Source organism: Erithacus rubecula (genome assembly GCF_903797595.1).
Source record: "Erithacus rubecula genome assembly, chromosome: 15".
Classification (NCBI taxonomy): Eukaryota; Metazoa; Chordata; class Aves; order Passeriformes; family Muscicapidae; genus Erithacus; species Erithacus rubecula.
The window spans coordinates 14,926,695-14,947,210 of NC_136667.1; the positions used below are offsets into that span (position 1 = coordinate 14,926,695).

General features: G+C 54.8%; 1 protein-coding gene across 1 annotated transcript in view; it reads left to right on the top strand.

The window, feature by feature from the left end:
- The window catches only part of DLG3 (discs large MAGUK scaffold protein 3), a 75,796-nt gene that overhangs the window by 8,450 nt on the left and 46,830 nt on the right, over positions 1-20,516 (top strand). Inside the window, exons 3-4 of the mRNA XM_079319281.1 lie at positions 1,329-1,477; positions 2,995-3,162. Coding sequence (XP_079175407.1) covers positions 1,329-1,477; positions 2,995-3,162 — 317 coding nt within the window. The remainder of the gene's footprint in view (positions 1-1,328; positions 1,478-2,994; positions 3,163-20,516) is intronic.

Below are 20,516 nucleotides of genomic sequence, written 5' to 3' on the forward strand. Positions count from 1 at the left end.
CCACAGCAGATGCAGGTACAGAAAATGAACTCAGGTTCCTGCTGTGTCCTTTCCTGCTTCAAGTGCTCATTTATGCTGCCTTGACTTCTTGGCCCTGCCGGCTCTGCCAGGCTTCCTGTTTCCCAGGTGCTTGAAGGGATTTATTGCTCTTTTTATGGCTTTTGGAAGGCGTTTAGCAAACTTTTTTGGCCGACCTCTTGGAACTTTACCTTTAACCTGTCAGCATTTACCATCCATTCTGGTTTTTTCATTTAGATGCAGCTTCAGCAGTTTAGATTAATATCTTCTCATTTTCAAGAGCCTCTCTTCCTCTGCAGTCAAGCCTTGCTTTCCTCCCTTTTGCCTTTACAGTATCCTCCAGCCAGGCACTTCATGTCTATTCTGATGTCCCAGTGGGTCTCACTAAGTAGGCTCAAAGCTTCCCAGAAGTTTTTGTTACCCATTTCAGTTTTTTCATAAAATCAAGTTCTCATTTCTGATGTAGTTTCCTTTTTGAAATTAAACACTTCTGCAGTGGATATGTTGACCACTCTGGAGGTGCTGGCTCTGGAGATAACTTGGGGCTGCCAGGGGCCAGTAGCTGCCTGAGTGTGCAGCAGTGGGAGCTTCCTTAGGGAGGAGCAGAGCCCACTGCAGCCCTTCTGCTCCCTGGAATCCTCTGTGTGTGACCTGGAGAGGGTAAAATTCTCCTGGCTGGGGTAGGAGGGAGTCTGGGAGTTCCAGAGAGCCTCTCTGAAATTATACCTGGGCAGCTGCTCTCAGGTCCCACTCTCACCCCATAACTGTCTCTGGAGTAGTGAGGGCTGGGATACCCCATTTTCATACCTCTCTCCAGACCAGCTGTGGTTTACAGCAGCAAACTCAGGTTCTTGGAACCCAGAATGAGAGTATCTTTTGTGGCAGTGTGCAGGTTGCATTGTGCTAGGTGGGAGGAGGGGAGATACCAGGGAGGGATCTGGGTTAGCAGAGCTGTAGTCATCAGCTCTAGAGCTTGTACACTGAGTGCCCTGTGGCTTCTCTGCCTGTCCCCCTGGGAAGGGAGCCCCTTCACAGGCCAGGGGTCAGGGATGGGGAGGGAATAGCACATCAGCATCAGGGCAGGCATGCAGGGGCTGCCTGGTGCAGGAGGCTTTTCAGAGCAGAAGGGACAGACCACCATGCCTGGGGCTGGCACAGCCTGGAGGAGAGCAGGATGGGCAGAGCCCTCTCCCAGGGTGCCAGCCTTTCACAAAGGGCTCAGACCCTGGGGGCAGAGTGGAAGTAGAAGGTGCTGCACCCCACAGAGGCTGCCTCCCAATCCTGAGGATGTTTCTCCTGCTGTTTTGCAGATATCCATGAATTTTATGATTTCACGCTGCGCTCTGCACCCGTGCAGTCTCCGAGCCTGGATGCACATCATGGCACAGCCAGGCAGCAGCTTGGGGCCAGTGAATCCAGCTCCACAGTCACTCCCAGAGAGCCCCAAAACATACCTGAGGTAAGAGCCACCCTCTGCTGCAGGGCCAGACCCTGCACACTCCTGTGCTGAGAGGGATTCAAGGGGCACAGCAGCCTGCTGGCCACCACAGCCTGCCCAGCTCACAGCCAGGCTGTTCCCACACATTCTCTGTGATAGCTTGTCTCATTAATGAGGCAACCTCTCTGGTTCACAAGTGTTAATTGAATTACTGGTGATGTGAACAGCTCCAGCTCCAGCTCTGGCTCCTGCTCTGCAGTTGCAGCTGGATTAGTTGCTCCTGTCTGACGCTCCCATGGAGGGATTTCTCCCAAATGTCTCACACGGAGGCATTTCAGCTCTCTGATCCAGCCACTTTTGATAAGTGAAGTAGGTTGAGTTTTTCAAGTTTCCCTTTTCAGGATTTTTTCCCAGCTTTCAGATAACTTATATCTCTCTTAGTTGCATTCTCTTAAATTTTCAGCAGCCTTCTAAAAGATACAGCACCAGGTGGAGAGGCAGGAATTGAGCATCCCCCACTCACTGCCCTGCCATGGGATGCTGTCAGATCTCCCTAATCTAGGGATACACTTGTGCAAAAATGAAAAAAAATCAGGGGTTCCTCCTTTCAGTGAAATAACCCTGTCAGATAAACACTGTTTTTTGCCTCACAGATTGAAGTGGCTTCCCATCATATACCTGGGGGAACTCCAAATTTAACTGTCACACAGGAAAGATGGAGCTGAATGATATCATCTAAGGAAGAACACTTTAAAGGAGTTTGGGGATCAAGAAAAAGGAGGACAAAACAGCCCACAATCACTACAGGAGATATTTGTGTTCCTCTGACTCAGGAACTGCTTTAGTCCCATTTTTTCTTGACCCTGTTCACATTGTCAGTCCCTCTAAAGTCAAACTTGAAACTCTAGTATGTGTTTAAGAACAAATTTTTGGTGCTGTTATGCCATAAGCAGTGGGATCCTGCTTTAGGTTTTTTGGATGTCCTGTAGCCTTGATCCAGCCAACAGTGAACTCTGCTGGTAGTAGCCACCAGTCTCTGTAGCCAGGCCAGTCTGTGAATCTCCAAGGAGATGTGACATTGGATAAGGACATTGAAAAATTGATGTAGAAACAAGCAGGGAAGCAACTGTGGGCCTTACACAGCTGGTGTGAGCGGTCCCCCTGCTCCCTCCACCGTGCCCTGTCTGTAAGAGGGATGAAAAAAGCACAAATGAACTGCACTGAACACGGCCCAAGCCACTGACACCATCACAACCCTCCTCCTTTCTCAAAAAAAATGTGTTTGAGCTGAAACACGAAATGCAGCCCAGCAATGGCACAGTCCCAGAGTCTCGGGCCAGCAAACCTCCACCACTGCTTGCAGTGACCCTGCTGGCCCTGGGGCCAGTGCCAGGCAGGCTGTGAGAGGAGGGATGTCTGTCAAAGGCACTATTCCCATTGCATGAGGAAAAGCTCATTTTGGCCCTTCCAGCAGCAGTGGAGAGGCTGGAAGCAGCTGGGCTGCCCTACCCACATGTCCCCCTCTTGTCTCGTTTCAGGACTGCTCCTGGGCCCGTGAGCAGAGGCTCGGCACGGCAGCTGGGGACAGCACTGCAGGGACACCGCCACGGCTGGTGAGGGTGACAGCTCGGCGGACAGAGGCACCAGCCAGTGTCTGCAGCCTGGTGCTCAGCTCTCACAGCCCCCAGCTCTGCACCCTGCCCCAGGTGAGCCTGCGTGCGCCCCACGCCCCCTCCAGCCCTGCCGGCGCCGGGCACTGAGGGGACAGCGCCGGGCACTGAGGGGACAGCGCCGCGGGGATGGCACCTCCCTCCCCTGGTGTGGCACTGCATCCTCCTGGCTCACACCAGGACGTGGAGCTCACCTGTGCCAGGGGCTGGATGGCACTGCAGGCATCCCCTTGCGTTAGCACTTGCCGTGGCCCCGTGTCAGCCCCCAGGGCTCGGAGGGCAGGTGGATGTGGCGCAGGAACAAAGAGGCTGCGTGGAGCTGGAAGTGCTCCCAGGCCCGTCCCTCTCGCCCCCAGCGCTGGCACGCTCCCACGTTGCAGATTTCCATATTTTTTTTTTCTCCGAGCTCTTAAATAGCAGGTCCGTTCCTCAGCTTCCCGGGAGCTTTTCTCTGCTGTCTTATTTACTTGGAAACACCATTTATTTGGATGTGCATCGTAAAGCTCAGCCGCCACCTGGTAAAAGAAAATCGTTTGGGCTACGCATTTGAGGGGAGTTTCAGGGATGAGTGAAGGGCAAAATGCACTTTTGGGAAGGATGAAGTGGCCAGAAAGAATGGAGCTCACCACAGATTTAAAATTATATGAAAATGTTGTTTTTCTTGGCAAAGTTTGAAATAATGCTTGTTTGCTAAGTCTAAGTCTTCTTCCAAAGTATTTTAAATACAAAAATTGCACTGCCTCTTTTCTGTCCTTTTTTAAATGTTTGCCTTCTTTTTCTGGACTGCAATAAAATGGGTAACACCCCATTTTTTTTTCTCTTACTGTTTAATTTCTCCTCTTCTCTTGTTTCTCTCTACATTTTCAATCATTCACCATATCTTTAGCAGTTTTTGAAGGGCGAGACAGTGGTTTTCTGAATATGACAAGAAGATGAGCTTGGCTGCTGATTTCCATTTGCCAGTGGGTGGGAACCACCACCACAGGGGAGTCACAGGGCAAAACCCATGAGGGGGTGAGAGCCTGAGCAATTGGGAACAGATTCTGTTGTGATTTTAAGGGATTTTCTTCCTAACTGTCCCAGGCTGTGAAGTACAGCAGCTCTTGCATCCAGCCCCAAATGTCTGGCTGAGTTGCAATGTCTCCTTTAGCAGCAGACATCTAGTTTTGATTTTAAGGCTTCATGCAATAGAGAATCTGCTCTGTCCCTGGCCTGGCCTGCCTGATGGTTATTTATCCTTCACGTTAAAAATCTCTATTTTACTGTTAGCCTGTATTTCTCTTGGTTTAGCTCCCAGCACCAGGAAATTTTGCTGCCTTTGTTTGCTAGGATGAAGGACCTTGGCAATCAGAAATGTTCCCAACATGTAGGTATTTATAGATGCATCTAAGTTCCCTCTTAACTTTCCCTTAGATAAACTAAACAGATTGGCTTCTTCACTCGCTCACTGTTGAGGCAGGTTGTTCCAGACCTGAAATAATTCCTGTCATTCTTTTCAGCCTCCATCTTTCCTAGCCTGTGTCAGCCTGGGGCCAGTCCTTGGTGCCAGGTGCTGGAGCTTTAGGGGTCACCCATTTGCAGGGGCTGCAGCTGCCAGCCCCAAGCAGGGGCTCACTGCCCTGAGAGGGAGGAACAGTGGGGACCTGGGTGGGCAGATTGGGATTCTGGAAGGGCTGTGCCCTGGCAGGGCTCTCATCTGCAACCTCCTTCATCCCAGAGGATGGTCATTTCACAGCATGGCTGCAGGCAGAGCAGGGAGCTGGAGGTGAAAAGCTGTGGGGATGGTAGTGTTCAGTGCCAGGTATTGCCATGCCTGTAGTCCTGCCTGAAACTTGGCTTTCTGCAGAAACCCAGCAGCTTTCCTGAAAACTGGAGCCAAGCAGTGCTGGAAAGCTGCAGGCTTGAGCAGAGCTCCTCTGCAGCAGCCCCTGTGCTGGGATGCAAAATCCTTTGTCACAGTGGTGAGCCTTTCCCCAGGATGTCACCTTCACTGCTGAATACAGGCCTTGCCCTGACAGAGGGAAGCATTTCCAGCAGTCCCCCATGAGACAGGATCAGGTGCCTGGGGCAGGCTGTGCTGCTGGACCTCAGCACAGGCCCTGTTTCTCATCCTTCACTCCTGCATGAAGGCACTGAGGACACCTCATGTCCTGCCAGCATCACATCCCGTGTCAGTTCTCAACAGCCACAGCATGCAGGACAGCACCAGGGCTGGACAGCACCTACACAGCCAGCTCCTGCCCTACTCCGTGGGGACTTCTTGCTTTCCAGCCTTCAGTGTGTGCTTTTTTTGCCACAGGCATTTCCAAAGTGGGTTTCAGAAAAAATACCTGAGATGGCAAATTGCGTTTGGAAGAACCAGGGAAGATTTTATAATAGGTGATAGTTAATGCTAGGGCAGGGGAGCACCAGCTGCCACCCTGGTACCATCAGCCCAGGAACAAGAGCTCTAGTGGACACCCTGCCACTGATAACAGGCAACATGATGAACTGGCTTTTCCCACCTGAAGTAAGTGCAATTCTCTTACTGCATCCATCAATGTAAATAAGTTTCCTGTTGCCCTGGCTCTGTCCTCTCCTCTGCCTGCAGCTCTCCACGGCATTGTTAACAGAGCAAAAGCTGCCATGACCTGCTTCAGCCAGGAAGATGAATGTCAAATAGATGGCCTCTCTACACAAATGCTTCCAGGAACAGGAAATTTCTGCTTGCTGGCGAGGTTATGGGTGTGCTCTGAGGAGCCTTGCAGTGTGCAAATGGCTGCTGCAAAGGAAGAGGTGCTGGTAAATACATCAACAACATGTGCTTCCTGTTGAGGCTTAGTGGGCTGAAACCATCCCTCCGTGGGAAAATGGATGTTCAACCCTCAACGGGGCAAGAGCAAAGGGACTTTGCCAGATAAAATGCCCTGTTTAGGCTAACAGAGGCACAATCCTGCCTGCGTTCTGGGGCTTGTGGGGTTTTATTTGCTGATTCCTTCATTTCAACCGTTTCCCGAGCCCTGTGGTTGCCTCAGCAGGGCTGCTCGGGGCTATGTGCATGTGCTGCGGGAAGAGGATGCTCCTGTGGCCGGTGCCACTCGCCTGCGCTCCCAGGCTGCCAAGGAGGCTGCTGCTCTCTGTAAACGCCGTTCTCATCCTCTGTGCAGGGAGCAGCCAGCTGTAAAGATAAATGAAAGAGGAACAATGCCGCTGATGAGCAGAGCTTTGCGCCTGCGAGGAAGCGCTGCTCTTCCCCTGCCACCCTCTCCTGCTTCCCAGCGCGGCTCTGCAGCCGCTCCGATTCCATCGCTGTCACCGCCGCCCTCCGCCTCCTGCAGCCCGCGCATCCCTCCCGTCTGCCAAGGCTGTGCTGCCCGACGCCAGCGCCACAGCTCTGCCCTTGCTCAGCCTGACAGCTGACACGGAGCAGCAGCAGGTCCTGATACGATAGAGAGCGCAGGCAAGGCTGCATTCCATGCGTGCTCTGAAATCGCCGCTGAATAAGAAACCTCGCTGGCAGGGGTCACTGCTGCTCCGGCAGGCTCCCGGTGTGTGCGGTGCCTCAGAGCGTGCCCGCAGCGTGACAGGTACAGTCTGTGCTTCAGCCCTGAGGCCAGAAATGTCCCAGTCCCCCTCCCTGCGTCCCAGCGAGGACACAGCTCCGGCAGAAACGCCCTGGCAGGGTGTTAGGAGCCCTCTCTGCTGCACCTCCTGAGGAAGAAGATGCATCCCTCTGTCCCGTAATCCACGGCTCAAGTGCCAGACAGGTCCATGGAGCTCCCTGGGGCATCCCACAGAGAAAGGCAAGCTGTGCCGCCAGCGCGGCGACCGGCTGTCTGCTCCTCCCGTCCTTCTCTCGAGTGTTTTTTCCTCTTTCCCGGTGTGCCTTTGGCCAGGCCCAAGGGCGTTCCCGTGCTGTGCCCCTTTGCCTGCCAGAGCAGCGGGTCAGCATGGGCTGGGCGTGTGGCAGATGTGCAGCTGCAGAGATGCCGACTGAACTCCCCGCTCCCTGCTTGGCTGCAGCCTCACGCTCTCCATTTTCTCTGCGATACAGGCGAGGGGAAGCACCAAGGAGCTGTTTGCTGTTGCGTGGAGCGTCAGGGAAATGAAGCAGATCTCAGATGCGGGTGAATGTCAGACAATGAATGCAGCCCCGGCAAGAAGCCCCTGTCAGGTTGCTTGGTTGGTGTGCCCTGCTGTCCCCACCATGCCATGGCCTCTCTGTGGGCTGACTGTGCAGGCAGCTGAAGCCATTGCTGAAGGCCAGACTCTGCCAGGCCACTGCTTTATCTCTACCTGAGCACATCAGCATCGGCCCTGCAACTCCAAAATCCCAGAAAGGGGCTGAAGCTCAAGCAATGGGATCACAGAAGCAACCAGCTCCTGGGGCAACTCCCCCCTTGCCATTGCATCCCCATGCAAAAGGGAGAGCATTTTAGGAGAAGCAGAGGAGAAAAGCAGCGACCCCCAGCCCAGAGGCTGCTGCTAGTGTTGCTTGAGCCTCTTTGTGCCTAAAGGTCACTTCAGGGCATTCAGATGCTCTCCAGCAATTTTGTGTTTTGACATTGCAAACACAATTTTTGGCTCAAAAGCCAAAATGCTGAACTCAAGAGGGTGTCTGCCTGTAGATACAAGCAGAGATTGAACCACACATCAGCCCTGCACAGCAGGGGCACCTAGCTGGGCCAGCTGCCTGTGTCCCAGGGATGCTGCTGCTCAAAGGGGGTGTCAGCAAGGCTGTGTCACTAAGAGCTGTCACTTCAGTGGACATTTTGGGGTTGAATGGCCTCAGCTTTACTAGAGGCTCTTACTATTCCTGCTGAAGAGATGAGCATGCTTTGACTTCAGTTCTCCCAGTTCAATATCTAGCTTCAGCAAAGAATAAAGAAGTCAGTAGAGCCACCACGCTGTAAAACCAAAATCTCATGCATGGTCACCTATTTCTACTCTATTTGGGGACTTTTTGTCTAAAACCAGCAGCAAAAGGAAGAGACTTGCAGACACAAGGCTGTGCACCATAGGAAAATCTTAATGGATGCAGTGTCTCCGTTCTCCCAAGTTACTGTCACTGTTTCAAAGGAATTTTGATGGTGTGAGTGCATGCAGCTCTCCCTGTGCAGTGGCAGAAAGGGAACAGTGAGGGGGAGGCTCTGAGGAGTGCAACAGAGAGTGATCCAGAGCCATTCAGACAGGCTTGGAGTCCATCCATCCTCCCTCCAGATCAGTGCTTCAGCTTTGCCTCCATGTAGTGTCTGTGTCTGCCTTTGCCCAAGGGAATACAGCTGCTGGAGCAACTTGCACACTGAGATTCACACTGATGGGTTTCATGTGTAGCTCTGAAATCAAGAACCGTCTCCAGCAGGATGGGGCCTGATCAGTGCCTCGATCATCAGTGCTTTGGCCAGGAGCTCAGTGAGCCACTGCACTGCCTCTGCTGGGTCTCTGCTCTGCTCGTCAAGTTTCCCAAATGTGCTGATGCAGGGTCCACACAGCAGCACCCAGGTTCCTCCTTTCCTGCTTTGCCTTGTCAGGTGGTTGACCATATTCCTGCTGCAACCACAGCAAAGCTCTGGAGCCTGTCTCCTGTAGCACAGACCCACCAGGGGCTCAGGAATGTGGAGCCAGAGTATGGGATATGCCACCTTCTCCTACACCCATCCACATTCCACTCTCCCTCACAGCCACCCCAGCATCTCAGGAGGGTAAGGACAAATCCCTCAGGTGCATTTCTACAAAACAAATCAGCATTCCTTGCCATTTTTAAAGAAACAAACCAAGCTTGAAGGCAGAGCCTGGCAGGCCAGCTTTCTATCTGGAGTGCTGGAGCTGGGAGAATGTCACTGCATCTTAATGGCATCAGGCTGGACAGAGATCAGGATTCTGGTGGCAGAGGCAGTACTGGCACTGTTATAAATAGAGCAGCCATGATAACTGCTCATGAAGGTTTATGGTCTTTAGGATTTGGAGGATCAGTATCAAGCTATGCTGAGAGATGTATTATCCTCTGCATTGGTAGGAGCTAGGGGAAGTAGAGGGGGAGGACAGTAAGTGAGCGTGGGTTTGGAAATCATCCCTCTTTTGAATCCAAGCATGAGCCCTTGGAAAGGTGCTCTCTGCTGTATGCTGACTCCTCTTGCCTTGCTATGATTGCTCTGGGAGGGTTAAACTGTGTGGCTGCAGCAGTGGCAGCATTTCAAGCAAGTCTCTGCCCTGTTGCAGAAAGCAAGGATTTGCCCCCAGGGCAGCACCTGCCAGAGCTTTGCAGCCTGCAGGTATAAAGCACCTTGTAGGAGTCTCGCTGCCTTCGAACCTAAAAATGATTCCAAGTATTGAGGTTCAGGCAAAGGCCTCCTGCAGTCTGTGACCTGGATAGCTGTAGGGGCTGGCACTGCTCAGGTACACCAATGCCTGTGCCCAAAGCACTGGCATGGAGACCATTCTGCCTGGCCAACATCGCTTCCCCAGCCTCACAACCAGCTTCCCACCTGCACGTGTCCAGGAAACACAGCAATGTCCTGTCAGGCTGTCCCCCCCTTTTGAGGGGTATTTTTAGACCAGATCATTCCACAGCCTGGGCTACAGCAGGCTGAGGGAGGAGCTGTGGCAGAGCAAGGAGGGGGCACTGCACTGCAGTGCAGGGAGAGGCCAGGCTGAACCTGGACCTGGAGCTGAGTTTATTGCAATCCCATTGTTCATTCCCTCCTTGCCTCCCCTTGGCATGTGCTGTACAGCCATTTCCCCTCTGTGCATGGGTAGATTTTTCACAGCTGAGGCTCGTGGGGTGTTTCTGCAGGAAGATTTCGTAAGCTTAATGCACCGCCGCTGTGGGAGCGCTCAGTGCTGCTGATCTGGCCTAGAACAAGAGTAAGGTGATGGAACAGCTCTCCCAGCTGCCTGCTCTCCCTCACACCATGGCTTGGCAGCTCATGGCCTTGGGGGAAACTCAGCCCAGCTGTGTGCTCTGGCCACTGTGGATATCCTTTCCCTGTGAACTAACCAGCCCGTGTCCAAGGCCTGAAGTCAGGGTGAGGGAAACTGGCCCATCACCCCTCAGCACCATCCACCCTCCAGGGCTTGTGTTGCTAGCCTGTCACTCTTGAGGAAGGCATGGGTGTGCCTGTGCCTCAGAGGCGGCTCCTCCTCCGGGCTGGGACCCGCTTTGAAGGTCACCTCGGGGCTTCCGAAGCGGCCGTGAGGGGACGGGCGGGTGCCGGCAGTGCGCCTTTAAGAGGTCCCGGTGCGCCGCCTGCGGGCCTGCGGCACGCGCGCTGATTGGCCGGGCGGGCGGCGCGCGCGGCGGGGGCGGGGACAGCCATTCACAAATTTCCGAGCAGCGCTCCCTCCCTTAAAGGGGCCGGGCCGGCCCAGCCAGGCGCGCAGCTCCCATCCACCGCGGCTGCCCGTGGCTCCGAGGAACACCGGGATTGGGTTTTTTCTCCCCGCGGCTGGGCAGGTTTCCCGGCCGGGAGGTGCGTTCTGGGGCAGCACTGCCCGGATGAGGCACCAGCATCCCTGTGAGTCACTGGCTGTGGGCGGTGGGAGTTGCAGAATGGGCTTCGCTCCATCTGGAAAGGGCAGATGAGAGCAGGGCTGGCCAGGGGAAAGGGAGAATGCGTGTTCCCCACAGAGTTCTCCTTCTTGTTCCCCGAGCAGGGTGGGAATAATGGAGGAAGGGACACCTCCGGGCCCTGGATGTGGGGAAGGTCCCTCAGGACAGGTCTGTGCTGCCCGGGCAGCCCTAGGGCTGGGCAGGGTGCTGCTGAGCCCTCGCCCCCCTTCCAGAGCCACATGTTGACCCACTCTGGGGAGAGCCCCTGTTCCTGCAGGGATGGCTCCTGGGGAGGAGCCCCTGAGAGTCACCTTTGGGGCTCTGTGGCCCCAAGGTCATTCCAGCTTAAGCAGAGCCAGCCAGGAGATCCCCACAGGCCCGTACAGCCCAGGCAGGGTGTGTTTGGCTCCCACCGAGGCTGAAGGGTGTGAGCTTACCCAGGGGTGGCCTGGGCTAGTGAAGGATGCAGGGAAATACAAGCCAGACATCAGGGTACAGGACCAAAAAAATACCAACCGATTCTCTGAAAGATAGTGAGATTTCAAAACACCTTGCTGTGACCCTGGTGTGGAGTGGTGAAGTTGTGCCCTGGTCACACTGTCAGACTTTCCCTCTGCTCTGTCCTTTTCTAAAGGAAATGAGGCACACACAGGGAGTGGGCACCCACAGACCATGGGACACGTCAGTGCTGTAATTGCCATGCCCTTGCAGCAGCAAGGCTCCCCTCTACTGTGGAGGGAAATGCATTAAGGCAGCCTACAGCCAGCCCATGCTTCAAGTGCTCCAACACAAAGCAGGAGCATCCCTGCCAGGTGATGGGGAGAGAGCAGCTGTGGGCATTGTGAGGCTGTCAGGAATTCTATAAAGCCTGCTGCATTTGATTGTTATTAAATAACGCCTCCAGGCTCTCCTTTACAGGGAGGGAGCCTGAGCTCTGCTGTAGGGACCTGCTTCAGGTCTCCATCAGTCCCTTCCCCCAGCACAGACACAGAAGACATTTAGTTGTCCATGATGGGAGTTGCAGAAACCCGACAATGATGTCTATTAAAGACTCTCGTGCCATTGCTGCCACAAGCAAGGATGCAGCAACTGGGCAATGTATCAGGGATCATTAATAGAATATAGCTGGTTTTGCCCTGGAGGAGAATAATTTGTTGGGCATCCGCCCTGAGAGTGCTGAGAGCTATTGGTCCCTTGGTATGCCTGCTTATTATTATCCCAGCTGCACATTTCCCAGCATGAATTGCTGCTGGTGGCAGGAAGGAACAGCCATGGAGTGAGATGTTTCTTACCCTGCCCCTTCCCACTCAGCTGTGACTGTACAAACCCTCCAGTGCTCACAGGAGCCTCCAGCCCTATGTACCTACAGCAGCTGTGCAGCCAGCTCTGCAGTGCACCTCTTCAAGTTCCAGTTGAGAAGTCCCAGACCCAGCTAATGACAGTTCTTGCTGGGTGGGGCCTGTGTTAAGGAACAGACTGACAGGCTGAGCCAAGTTCAGTTGGTCCCTCTCTGCTGCTCATTTCTCTCTAGCTTGCCTACCCAGATGTATTTTCCCTACTGCATCCTTGGGCTGTCTTTTTGCAGGTGATTGTGATGGAAAAAGGTACCTCTCCCATGCAAAACTGCTCCCCTTCCTCCTGAGTGTTACAAAGATTCCCTGCCTGCACCCAGGCTCAGAGCAAGCTGTGGCTTTGGTTCCCCTGGCAGGGTCCAGCTCCTCTTGGGGGTTAGTCTAACATTCACATGGCTGCTGTCTCTGCCAGGAACTGGCTGCCTTCAGCCTGCCCCATCCTCTCATCCCCTGCTCCTAGAAGGGCTGTAGGTACAACAAACCTGCAGTGCCTGGTGCCTCACACTTGCCTTCCTCTTCCTGCAGGACTTCATGGGAGAGGAAGGAAGCGGCAGCAGGGGCTGAAATGCTGGTGACACCAGATAAAACCTAGCTCTGTGCCATCTTCGTGCCTTGTAAATAGCATCATCTCTGGGGATTTCTTGACACTTTGCTGAAATTAACACCTGTAAAAAGAGCAGCTGCCTAAGCTGAATTTCAATAAGACAGGCCAAATACTGGTAGGAAGAGGGTAGAGAATGAGAGCTCTTAAATCACTTCCCTCCAGGAAGGCACCTGCCTGGAAATCAGCTCTCATCTCCTTCAGCTCTGCTCGAAGATCCCATTACTGCAGCAAGATGCCCACAGCTGCCTCAAAGTGCTGGGCACTGTGCCTGCCCTGCCAGACACAAGCCTGGGCACCCCAGTGCAGGTGCCCACATCACTTGATCTCCCAGCAAAGTCACCCCCAGTTGCCAAAATGCCACTACTCACTAAAACAAGCTGGAGAAGTACAGAATGTGGATGCCCCTGGCCAACTAGCCCTGCTTCCTCTTAGGCTTGATTAGGTATCCCTAGTCCTGTGTGACATTAGGGAATGTTGCAGGCAGGCAGCAGCAGCCATGGATTACTTTTTTCCCTTTTAATTGGGCTAGCAGGTGTCACATGCAGTTCATTACAAATGCACAGGAATTAAACAACTCTTGTGGCAGCTAAAATGGAAAATATGGGGTTTGGGGAGGGGAGATGAAAGCAGGTATGGAAGGACTCTAAAGAGCTGCGCCAGCTGAGGCTCAAGACCCCTCTGTTTGCAACTGGCAATGAGGCACTAACAGATAAGAGAGATGGGGGAAGTGGCATGGGGTGGAGGCTGTAATACTGTCACTCTAGGGCTGTCAGTGAGGGTGTTTCCCCTGTGGGGCTGATCATTGCATGAATGGCTGTGAAGGCTGCCAGAGACTGAGCATAGAGAGGACCAGACACCTTCCTTGTGGAGGATGCACCAAAAAAAGAAAAAAATGGAAGGGGGAAAAAAATCAAATTAAATGCTTCTCTTTGTTGTTCACTCAGTTCTTCATTAAAGCATTTGTCCCTAACAGCTCTTGTCCTTTGCTTCTGCACTTCCTCCCTGACTGAATTCCCATGTCCTTGCCTGCCCCCACCCCAGAACAGAGTGACAGAAGATGTGTCTGGAGCAGAGCAGGTGTGAGCAGTTGGGGTGACAGCTCTGCTTCTGCAGTTCCCTGGTGCTTTCCTCCCACCCAAGTCAGCCTCTTCCAAACACAGGGCTTCTGGCTGACCTTGGCCTGAAGATGGCTTTGGAGAAGGCCCATGGCAGTGGAGAGACCTCACTGGGTGACCACTGCATGACCCCTGCAAACTAACCATGCCATCCCAGGGAACTGCAGTGGGAAGGAGGTTTGAAGCTGGAGTGGAGCAGTAATTAGTTATGCCCAGGTACTGAGCACATCTCATTGATGAAGTTATCTCAGAGGTGCTGATAGGTGGGTAGCCAACAAGGAATTAATTTCCTTTTGCTCTCATGGGAGAGGCTCTGGCCACCTGCCATTTTTTACAAAGCTTTTTGCTCTACTTTGGTGCAGCAGTCCTCTAGCTCAGCTTCAGTCTGGCCCCAGTCCCTCCTGTCATTCCCTTGTGATGGCACAAGGAGCAGTAGAAGGTGTGGAGATGATCCTAATTTCTTAAAACCTGAAGTGTAAAGTTGTCTCTTAAAGCAAACACTGCAGGTTTTCCTCCATGCACACAAACACAGTTTTTCATTGATTAATTCTGAACAAGCTTGCTTTGCATGCAGGCATCCCATCCTGCCCTAGTGAACTTCTGGGGTCTACAATGTCCTGTGGCACTGAGCTCTGCAGGGAAACACTGTGTGCAGCCATTGGCTTCATCTTGGTGCATCTCTTGGGGTCAGTGCCACAGTGCCCCTGGGACTTATAATTGTCCAGAGAGAGCCCAGGGAAGCAACAGGGTGACCCTTACCTGTGAAGTTTTCCTGAGGGGTCAGCAGCACTGCTGTGCTCGGTCACCATGGTGAGGACAGGTGCTCTGGACTTGCTTGTCCAGGAACATCATGACTGTCCCAAGCCTGCAGCAGGGAAATCTCAGTGTCTGAGCCACTTCACCATTCTGTGGCATTAAACCACCTTGTGATTGAGGTGACCTGAGCAGCCTAGAGACAGCAAAGTGCAGGCAGTGCTGGAGGGGACAAGTGCTGCACTGTGTAGTGGGGAACATGGTACTTAGGGGCAATGCCAGTCCTGATTATGGGGTGCCTTCTGCCCCCTCCCCTTCACCCAGAAGCAACCATTTCACTTGCCTGCTCGGGAGCAAACCCTGCCAGGAGCACCTCTGTGTGCAGAGGTGAAGTGCAAAAGTAACTTTGTACTGCAGTTTAAAGAGCTGAAGGAACAAGTGGGCAGGAACATTTATCTGACCAGCCATCATGCACTTCCTCCTCCCACAGCCCTGCTCGTGCCCAGGGCCACATTACACCAGCTGCAGGAGGCCAGGAGGAGCTTTGCAGACCTTGGAACCTGAATTGAGGTGTTGCACCACCATATCTTGTGGCTCAGCTTGTGGCCCACTCTTATTTCCATCTCTTAGCCATATCCTGTGAACATTTCCTTGTTCTTCTATGTATTTATGTACCGTTTCTTTAAATAATTTTTCGCCCACCCTAGTGTTTTTTACAACCTTTAAGCATTAGAAGGCCATGTTCTGGGGGTTTCTAATGGTTTTTCTCTCCCCCCATCAATTTGTCTGGATGACTTCTGAAGTTCTTCTAGTCCTGCACTTCTATGCAAGAGGTGAAGGACAGCCTGAGCTGCACTGAGAGCAGCACCTTGCCCTGCTGCACCAGCAGGCATTTTTGCTCTGCTTTTATCATCCCCATGATGGGAGTAGGTGGAAGCCCAGCAAAGGCCCTTTGGGGGGCCTGAGGTTTCTACACCCCCAGTGCACCACCTGTGGCTCATAGGGCAGCGGCAGCATCCCCAGGGTGCCGTTCTTGATGGAGCACGTGGTAACATTTCCAAAAAAGCAAGGTGAGAACTGATACAGAGATGCAACTGAGGTGCTGCTGCCAGCCTAACGACCAGTTCAGAACTGGAAAAATTACTTCATACTCCAGTGGAGACCACAGCTGAAGCAAAGTGACCCCCTCTTGGTGTCAGTCAGAAAGCTGGCAGGGCTGCCACGGCCGCGCGGGGCTGGAGGAGCGGCGCTGCACGAGGGCTGCCCGGTGATGGGGGCAGCCGCAAGGTGATGCGAGGCAGCGCAGCGAAGGATTCTGCTCCTTGTGGATGCCGCCCGCGCAGGGGGCAGCGGGGGCGGCGCGGCCGGGTCTGCCCGGAGCGGCGGGGCTGGAGGAGCGGGGATGGAGGAGCGGGGATAAATGAGCGCGGGGATGGATGAGCGCGGGGATGGAGGAACGGGGATAAATGAGCGCGGGGATGGAGGAGCGGTGCCCCCCGCCGCCGGGGCGGGGCGCGGAGGTTCCGCCGACGAGGATTGGCCGCTGCGGGGGAGGGGGGGGCGAGGGATGCTCGGCGCCGCCGCAGGTGCCGCGGTCCCGCACCGAGCCGAGCCGGACCGGGCTGAGCCGGACCGGGCTGAGCCGCCCCATGCAGCGGAGCGGCTCGGAGCTGCTGCCCCGCGCCCCGCGCCGGGAGCGGCGCCGGGACTGAGTGGCGTTGAGGACGATGCCGCGGCGCGCCCCCGCGGAGATCACCGCGCTGTAACACCATCCCCCTCCCTTCCTTCTCCTCCTCCTCCTCCCGCGGGGGCGCCGAGCGGGCGAAGAGGCGTCAGGCGCGCCTTGCGCGGGGCGGGGGCCGCTGCCGCCCCCTGAGCATCCCTCCCTCCCTCCTCCCTACCTCCCTCCGCCCCTCCGCGCCGCCTCCCTCCCTCCCTCCCTGCCGGCTCGATGGTGTGAGGGCAGCGATGCACAAGCACCACCACTGCTGCAAGTGCCCCGAGTGCTACGAGGTAACGCGGATGGCGGCCCTGCGGCGCATGGACCCCCCCTCCTACGGCGAGTGGCAGCACGAGCAATACGGCTACGGCGGCTACGGCTCGCAGACCCTGCCCGCACCCGGGGGGGCCGCGCCCGCCGCCCGCGGCAAGGCCAAGCTGGGGCCCCCCGCCCGCGACCCCGCCGCGCTGAAGCCGCCGCCGCCGGCTCCGGGGAAAAGCGCGGCCAAGGTGAACGGGAGCGGCCCGGGCTGGTGGCCCGAGTGCACGTGTTCGAGCCGCGACTGGTACGAGCAGGTACGGGCCGGCCGCGGGCAGCGGCTCCCCGGTGCGGGACGCGACGGGGCGGGCGGCTGTCGGGGTAGCGCCGGGTTCGCGGCGGGTTTGTGGCACGCTGCAGCATCACCCCGGGGGCGTCGCGAGCAGCCGGCGGGGATGCTGCCGCTGCCGGCGCTGGATGCCGGCGGCGTTGCGGGTGGCCGTCGCCGTCGCTCGGGTTGGCCGTCGGAGAGGGTCGAGTTGGCGTTGGCGTTGGCGTTGTTCGGGCTGGATGCTGCGGTCCTGCCCAGCGTAGGAGCCCAGCGTTGGAGCAGCCTTCCCAGGGCCGAACGGGGCCAAATGGATCTTGCTTGGCGCAAGGTGGTCGTCGGGCGTGATGTGTTTTGGATACCCCACCCGAGGTGCTCGCTGCTTGCGATGCCTGAAGCCCTGGCAGCATCACGGGCATCCCATCATCGTGTGTTTCGCAGGCATGGTGTGTGCCCGCTGGGCAGCCTCGTGGGTTCGCGGTGTTGCTTGCCAGCGCTCCCAAACTGTCACCCACTCTCCATTGAGTTGTGGTTTCCTCGCTCTGCTGCTACGTCCCTGCTCTCCGAGATTATTACGTAACCCTGCTCTGGTCGCTGGCGTGCTCTGTGCATTCTGCCCCATTTCACTGCCTCCATTTCTTCCCACACACATTCATTTTATTAGTGTTCTCCAGGACCCGTTCTCGGGCTGTGTCTCTCTCCTCCAAATGGAGAGACCAGTCTTGTTTTGAACCCATAAGCCAGCTTAGAAAATGGTTGGATCTTTTTGCAAAGCATTAAAATGGAGGATAGACCCTGCCTGAAAAACAATTTACCCAGCTTGGGAGAAAGGCATTTCAGTTTGCTTCTTCTGCTTCTTTCATTCATTATCTTCAATCCTCACATGATTTCTTATTGATCCTTCTAATTATTATTTCAAGATGCTGTAGCAGGCAGACACACGGGAATCAATGGGAATTCTCTCCTCCTCTGCTCTCGGCAAACACAACCCTCTTCTTCCCTTCCTCTATTTTTTCTTCATTACTGTCTCAGTCTGTAGCTCTGGTTGAAATAATTAGATTCATAGCTGACAGCTCAGATGATATTTACAGAAGGCACCAAAAACCCCAGCCACCTTCCTATGAGCCCGGTCCTGCTTTCTCTTTCTTTCACTGCCACTCTTTGCATCAAAATCAGCCTCAGCTCTTCTCTCGCCTGCTGATTCCTGGCAAGCATTCTTCCATCTTTTCTCCACTATCTCTTTCCTTCCCTCCATCCAAAGCAGCAAGCTCGGTGAGCAGAAAATTGAAGCATGTTTGCTCCCTCCTTTTTACTCCTGCTTGCATGAAAGGTCTGGCCCAGTATTCCTGGTAGGAGGAATGCAAGCAGTGTGAGAAGGAAGTGATGCCAGCTGCATTGCTGCCGTGGCAGGCTGGGCAGGGGAGCCTTTCATGTTTTTGCAATGGTGGAAGAGAAATCATTGTCTCTTTGTGGTGCTGCCATGGAGCTTGGGCTGCTCGGAAAGTCCGCGTTGGGAATCTGTGCTCTGCCTTCGCCTTTCTGAACATGAAAAAAAAGGGGGGGAAAATCAAAAGCTCCTCACGGCACTGCAAGCAGCAGAAGATGCCAGTGTTTGAGGCTATGTGAGCATAGCAGGGTCTGCATGTAGAATATGACGTGTGTGGTATGTGCACTGCCTGTATCAGAGCAGGCAGCAGCTCCCTGGTGTGGAGCAAGTGTGAGTAAAGCTTCACAGCAAATGCCTCAGTAACACTCTGCTCCTGATCCAAGGGTGCACAGTGCCTGAGCCCCGAGGAATCCATGTTCTTCCCAGTCCAGTGGTGGGCAGGGGGACAAAAGGTGGTAACATGGAAGCATCTAGGCATGGCTTGTACCTAGGCAAGCAGGTCCAGTTGGCTCTGTGAGGCCAGGAGATGTTTGGCCCTGGGTGGATTTGGCTGGAGGCTGCAGATGCGAAGCAGTCTCCTTCACAGGCTGCCTCTGTGTCCAGGAGAGCCTTGGCTGGAGGCAGGGCTGCCATTTTTCAGGGCTGCCCCTTTAAATGAGCTCACTGTCCCTGAAAGCATTTCCAGCAGCTGAGGTGGGAAGGGGTACAGAGGCCAGGAGGTTTTCCCAGGTAAGCAGGGATCTGTTAACCTCCTGGGAGCTTCACCACCTCTCGTTTAAGTGTTTTTTCTCCCCTTGCTTCTTCATGCAAGCAGAGAAGCGTGTGCTAGTGCTCTGACAGCAGAAACGTGCTCACAGTTGCATACGGTGGTGTATGTTCTCTGACATCATGGCATACTCACATACCCTGTGTGCAGCTCCACGGCATGTGAGACGTGCCCACACGTGCTGCCCAACACACAGCACAGTCCCAACGTCAACCTGCACCTCCTCCCACTTCCAGCCCCCGTCTGTTCTCTCCTCCTGCCTCTCCCCTTCTCTAGGACACATTTTAGCTTGCTCAGGCAATGCCAGTAACTGAGAAGCCCTAATCCTCACCATAGGGAGGGAGGAAATCTCTGAGGTCTAGGTGTCTCATTTCTTTTTTGCTTTACTTTCCTTCTCCCCTCTGAGATCTCTTCCATTTGTTTTCCCTTATCTATCTGTGTTCTCTGCTCATTAGCTCCCTGTCCCTGCACTTGATTTCGTTGCTGCACTCCATTGTTTCCATCTCTGTCCCTCCTGCTGGCCCTGTGCCCTCCTTGTCCCCCTTTGCTCGCTGATGGGGGACTCAGTTCTTCCCCTGCCAGACTGAGGTGACAGGAGGACTCCTGGCTTGGGGGAGGAACAGCAGTGTGATCCAGGGAAGCATCCCTGATGTGCAGCACTAGAGGAGCAGACTGCTCAAACCCCTCCTCTCCCCTGCACAGTGACGCCCACGGCCTCTCAGGAGAGGGGTGCTCAGCTGCCTGGCCATGCCCAAGCCCCTTCTCCAGCACTGCTGCAAGAGCTGAGGGTCCAGAAACAGCACCTTTCCTTCCCACTGGGAATGTCCAGCCCTGAGTCTTAGTTCACTCTAAAGACCCTGGTGCCAGGCACAATGACCTGAGCAAACCCCAACATGAGGGTCTCAAGGGTGTCACCAGCACTTTCATGTGCATTTTGGGTGTCTGGGGCATGGGCTGGGGAAGGGGCACAGGGCAGTGCAGTTCCCTGGTATGTGGTGAGGAAGTGCCCTCTGCCCCCAGGGCTGCCCCAGGCCCTGCTTGGCCAGGAATGCAAAGTCCTGCTGCCCCCCTTTCTGTGGTCCCTTTCTCCCTCTTGGGGTGGTCACAAGGGTGCAGAGGGGAGTTGGAGCAGCATTGCAATGAGACCTTGACCACCTGCAAATGCCCAGAGCATTCCAGGCTTGTGTGGCCCCCACTCCTGGCAGAAGTGTTTCATGGCCAGGCAGGTGGGGGAGTGGGACAGATTCTCCCTGCCCACCCTCAGCAGTGAGTGTTTCACTGATTTTCAGGGGTGGTTTTCTATGTGCAAATGTTGCTTGTTGAATTCCTCCCATACCCTGGGCAATTAACTGCTGTAGGTAGGCACAGGACAGCACACCTTGGCAGAAGCACCAGCCTTTGCTGAGCCTGCAGATGTTGGACTTGGGGCTCTTGTCCCTTGGAGCATGGGTGGCACAGGGAGGAAAGAGCCTTGGAGAAACCATGGGCGTTCAGATCAGGTTTCTGAGTGATGAGCAGGTGCGGCTGGAAGGAAGGAGGGAGAGCACCAAGGGGGCAGGCAGGAAGCCCAGTACAGGTT